This window comes from Liolophura sinensis, chromosome 1, assembly GCF_032854445.1.
Source record: "Liolophura sinensis isolate JHLJ2023 chromosome 1, CUHK_Ljap_v2, whole genome shotgun sequence".
Taxonomy (NCBI): Eukaryota; Metazoa; Mollusca; class Polyplacophora; order Chitonida; family Chitonidae; genus Liolophura; species Liolophura sinensis.
Genome location: NC_088295.1, coordinates 71,369,040 through 71,374,369, shown reverse-complemented (window position 1 = coordinate 71,374,369; position 5,330 = coordinate 71,369,040). Strand labels below are relative to the sequence as shown.

At 39.2% G+C, this 5,330-nt stretch overlaps 1 protein-coding gene across 1 annotated transcript; it reads right to left on the bottom strand.

Moving 5' to 3' along the window:
* Window positions 1–773: 773 nt before the first annotated feature.
* Window positions 774–3,651, bottom strand: LOC135461681 (sex peptide receptor-related protein 2-like). Its single transcript, XM_064738875.1, has 2 exons — window positions 3,628–3,651; window positions 774–2,141 (listed from the first exon to the last, which is right to left on the bottom strand). The coding sequence occupies exon 2, from the start codon at window positions 2,124–2,126 to the stop codon at window positions 1,068–1,070; it is 1,059 nt and encodes a 352-aa protein (XP_064594945.1). The 5' UTR covers window positions 2,127–2,141; window positions 3,628–3,651; the 3' UTR covers window positions 774–1,067.
* Between the last annotated feature and the right edge of the window lie 1,679 nt (window positions 3,652–5,330).

The following is a 5,330-nucleotide window of genomic DNA, read 5'->3' as shown; positions in this document are numbered from 1 at the left end:
TCTAAGGTAAACTGACAAGAGACCAGATTTCATCGTTTTCGAGACCAATTTTGCCAACCGTCACACTGTCGTCTCTCCTCTGTTTTTACTCTCTACGATATAGTCTTTTACATCGTTACAGCTGAGAATAATGACGTAATAATGTTGCTTCAACTGGAGTCCTTTATAGAGCAATTTAACTTGGAATGCATCCATTGTTTGCAAACATATTAACTATTTTATTCTACCTTTAAGTATGGGATATAGTTTTGTCAGCTGGGATATAGTTTTGTCAAATGAGATATTTCTTTACAGGCTGATTTTTGTGTGGTTTTCGTTGGGAACTCTTATATGTTCTTTCCAGTGTTAGCCAAATAAAGATAGATATCCTTATCTTTGATAACTATTGACTATTTTGCTGTTCGTTTGTGTGATTACTGTTTGTTGACACCAGTAAACGAATCAAAGAAAATGAAATCATTCCAAATACCTACATGAGTTTCGTTTCACACGTAAAACGTTACAAATCTTGTCTCATGAAAATATACATCGAACCTTGTTCTGAAGTATATATAGTCGGCCAAGGTTTTTGGGTTATTTCACTTGCTACTGGTGCTCCGTTCAGTCAACAGATTAAAATGGGGCAAAAATCAAATGGTTCTGAATGAAGATAAACATATTCCTTTTGGTTAGTTACTCCCAAAACACTTAATTACCTTAATTCCGTGGGCCTCATGCATCCTTTCAGACACTTCTTAAAGATTAATGATATGTTTAAGAACAAATATGTCCTATTTTATTTGCATTAAGGGCAAAGGCATCATCGCACTAAACCATCAAATGACATGACAATGGCTTTGAAAAATTACAGAACGATTACATTAGATCACAAATGGGAGACCAAATTCATATATAGGGCTTTAAAACAATTGGAGGATATTGCAGAGACTGTTTTACTTCTGCCAGTATACTATGACTGGTTGCGATGTGTTCTCTTTCTTCACCAAAACCTTCGTTACATGATCAAGAATGTTTAAACAAGCAAGCAGAGATCAATCCAAACGAGGATCAAGCTGTCAGATAAAGAATCAGTTTGCAGTTAGTGTTGCCCGTGTAGATCCTGACAGAGATAGCGACTGATTGCGTGGACCAAGACGCTGTCCACGACACATGCATGGAAAAAGAGAAATAAATGTTTGTCGAAACTTAGTACCACTGAGAAAATACACGAAGAAATTAACAGCGTGGCTAAGGTCAGCGAGGAAATGAACGACGCTACGAATAAGATAGTAGGTGGCTTTGGAACATTCTGTTTTCTGGTAGTTCCAGTTTGGCCGTACCAAGTAAAATATTCCAACCGGAAACATGAGTAGAATGAAGACCACAGACGCCGACACTAACATTACTGTCATCTGACGCTCCATCAGTTTACGGTCCTTCTTCTGGGCATTAGATCCCAGAGCTTGGCGCTGACTTGCTGACGAAGCTTTTAAGGCGTAAATGAGTAGAGAGTTGATTATAATCAACGACACGCATGGAATGGCCACATAGATACAAAACTCAACCTTGTCCCACATCTCCGCGAATGCCACCATACTGGGCTTGTAATAACAAATGATCCCGTAACCTGGGTAGTATATTTGCTGATACATCCAGAAAGTACAAAGACTGGACGGCAAAAGTATGATGGCTAAGATACAGTAGCTGAAACGGACTCTCCTCATTGTTAAAACCCGGAGAACCTGAAGGGGGTACCAAACAGCCACAAACCTCTCCACAGTCATCAAAACAACAACCCAGTTGGCGTAATCCACACAATAAGACACCAGGAAGTTAAATATCTGACAACCCACATCTCCCAGTGGTACGCCACTGAATGTCAGTTTGGTATAAGTAAGCTTCACGCTGATACCCAAAGTATCGGCAACAGCGAGGACGCCCACAGAGAGGGTGACGGTGGAGGCGGGTCTGATTTTGGCAATGGTGAGAAGCGCGGCGCCATTTCCCACCACGGCTATCAGGACGGTGATGATCTGGGCGTATTTGACAATGATCGTGCCAATCCTGTAGCCGAGCATCTCAGTGTAAGGTATCTCCACACTGGTATTGTCATGCGTGTCATTGTTACTCACGTTCCACAGGTCCATGGTCTCAAAGCCAATCTACAACATATAATACGCATTTTCAATCCCATATTTTTAGAGGTATCTCTAATGAATATGTGTATAGATTTTACGGTAAGGTAGGAATAATTAGTATAAACATGGTATTCGTTCATAGTAAACTGTCAATAAAGCGTGATGAAACGATGAAATATTGTTTAACAGGTCAAGGAAAGAATAGTTTCTTATAGACAGGATCATGGGTTTATCCTTTGTGCATATTGTTTTGTATACGTAGTATCTTAGGCGTGTACGTAGCAATATCACAGCTCGGTTATTGCTTTTCGGATCATACTCTTTGGTGTAGTACCACACCACATAAACGCAAGTTATTTTCGTTTGGACGTGTTGCATCACTCAGTGCAGACGGACTGTTTGTGTTTTCTGACATCAATTCCTGCCTCTTCACCGTGATCTCAATGACACAAGTTGTTCAAGATTTCTTTACAAATTTTACCACTGAAGGTAGTGATGTAAAGCGAAAATTAGAGAGCGACGCGTGCGCTGTAAGGGGTATGGTCAAAATCATATCTGCAGACGGGACAATCTTTTTATGCGTTTTTATACTGTGATAGCTATGTTACCGCAGAAGAAATGTTCTCTATTTTAAATTGGTATATATCCTCCGTCTTGTCGATATGGTATTAAGATTGCCGATTTTGTCTACAGGATTTTACACAATCAGATCCTGGCTTTCTTTAATGATATCGTTGTTCGCTATATCACTAGAATTCTAAGAGTAACAATTCTTGTAACCATTTGTTACAATAAGGTCACAATAATTAGTTATTGATCAGTTTACAGTTTACAGATTTGGCACCACAAACATATACTGCGGACTTACGTTTGTGCAGTCCAGTTTGCCCGTGTCAGCGATTGTCCATTCGCTGTAGTTATACTCTCTCTCAGCCTGAAGGAAAACGCGTCTAGCCGTTGTGATACAAACAAGATTAACTGGCTTTCAGTAGCATGTAGGTGCTTTGCTTAATAGATCTGACACATCGACCATGGCAGACTGACCAAGAACGAAATTCTGTTCCCAGTAGGCCTCTTAGTCATGCATGAAGCTGACAATTGGAAGCAGTGTGGCTATGTCACTTGCTATCATTTAACACAACAAAGGAAATGGTCAGTTGGTAAAGCCTAAACATCGACTGCTCTTTAGTATTTATAATGCTATATAGTAGCACCTTAAATGTGTTTTTGAGCACTACGGTCGATTGCACAAAGCCATTTCTGACTTAAGTGATAATTAAAAATCTCGTCACAGTGCTTAGATTTTTATGCTGAAAGTTTAAATTTCGACATTTTCGTCTTAGAGCAAAATTAACGAGGTGGGAAAAGTTTTAAATTTCTTGAGCCCAAAATTAAACTTTAAAATCTTGTCTTAAATATTGACTTAAGTCAGAAATGGTTTTGTGTAATCGACACCCGATATATATAATTTCTGCATACCATTTTGTCCACGTGTTAAAGATTTACGTACCTTTCTCTAAAACCAGCCGTGTTCTTGCAGTGCTACTGTCAGAGCTCAAAATTGGAAATAAAGTTCCTAAAATTTATAAAACAGGTCGCATTTTGAATTTTCAACCAAAAACAGTTTTACACTATAAGTAGGGTAAGTATGAGTCTGATATTTACTGAAAGGCAATAACTCGAGCTATTTTTGGTAAATACAGGCAATTTGATTTGATTATGGATTTTTGACAAAAATCTGTGGAATAGCCTCCTGAAGATGAAAAGGTCTCTCAGGCTGTGCCGCATGTAGAGAAGATATCCACGTATAGTTAATCCCTTGAAGACCGATGGACACAGTTAACAACAAAGGGACCAACTCCCGAAGTCATGGCTGGGTTTGTTCTCTGACAAATGTCAGTGTGATAAATACTGCGTCTATTGAGACCTAGCAGACTCTATGAATGTCAAACATCCACGGGTAATGTCCGGTGAACGATCGAGGTGACCCTTTACCGGTGTTTGGAGGAGAGATCAAATGTCAGGAACCCCTGTCCAGTTATCTCATTCTTATTTCGGTAAGAATCAAAACGATATTGATACATCAGCGAACAATTTATTTTATTTAAAACTGACCGATGCGGTCGCTGTGAGTTCAAGTACAGCTCATGCTGGCTTTCTCTCCGGCCGTACGTGGGAAGGTCTGTCAGCTACCTGCGGATGGTCGTGGGTTTCCCCCGGGTTCTGCCCGGTTTCCACCCACCATAATGCTGGCCGCCGTCGTATAAGTGAAATATTCTTGAGTACGGCGTAAAACACCAATCCAAAAAAAAAGCAAAAAAACTGACCGCCTTCGAATAAATCTTGTGTATGGCGTCAAACAAGAATCACAAAAAATGAATGTACCTCTGTTTATTTATTTGATTAGAGTTAAATGAAATTCATTTACATGAATGTATTTTTAGTTGTAATAAATATGCCCAGGTATATGTTAATTACTATACGACAGTAAGGTTTGTAGGATGAGAGAAGCGGACAGAGCTCTAAGAACGAAACGTTTAAGAAACAATCACTTTATTATTTGATAATGAGATAAAGTCTTTCCTGAGACTTGTGCTGCTTCATAAACTCTCTATTTTGCTTGTGTTGCTGATGAAGTATGTGCTTTAATATTAATTTCCTTAAAGCATGATAGCTGGCTTCCTCCTCGGCCGTAAGTGGGAAAGTCTGCCAGTAAACTGCGGATGGTCGTGGGTTTCCCCCGGTCTCTGCCTGGTTTCCTCCCACCATAATGTCGTATAATCTTGAGTACGGCGTAAAACACCAATCAAATAAATAACATGAAATTTAAGTATGATGTAATCATTGGTCAGATGCAGTTAAGAAGTCTTAGGGAAGCGTTCTTTTCTCTCTGCAAGCATCGGTCAAGTCTCTTGTTGGGTAATTACAACTTATAAACGGTAATAAACTGAGTGTGTGTGTGTGTTTTTTTTTTGTTTTTTTTTTTGTTTTTTTTTTTTTCATTTCTCTGTGATGGTTGACAATGGGTTTTGTATTGTAGAACGGGATAAATAAGATGTGCGAGTGGTATGAAGCTACGACTCCAAGCTAATAGTCCTTGACTCCTAAAGGTCACATGCGCGAACAAAATTCTCGATGAATTGTTTGTGCCTTAGCTTTTGTATGTTTAACTATTCACGAATTTTATCTCCCGTGCTGAAATACGAGTGTGTC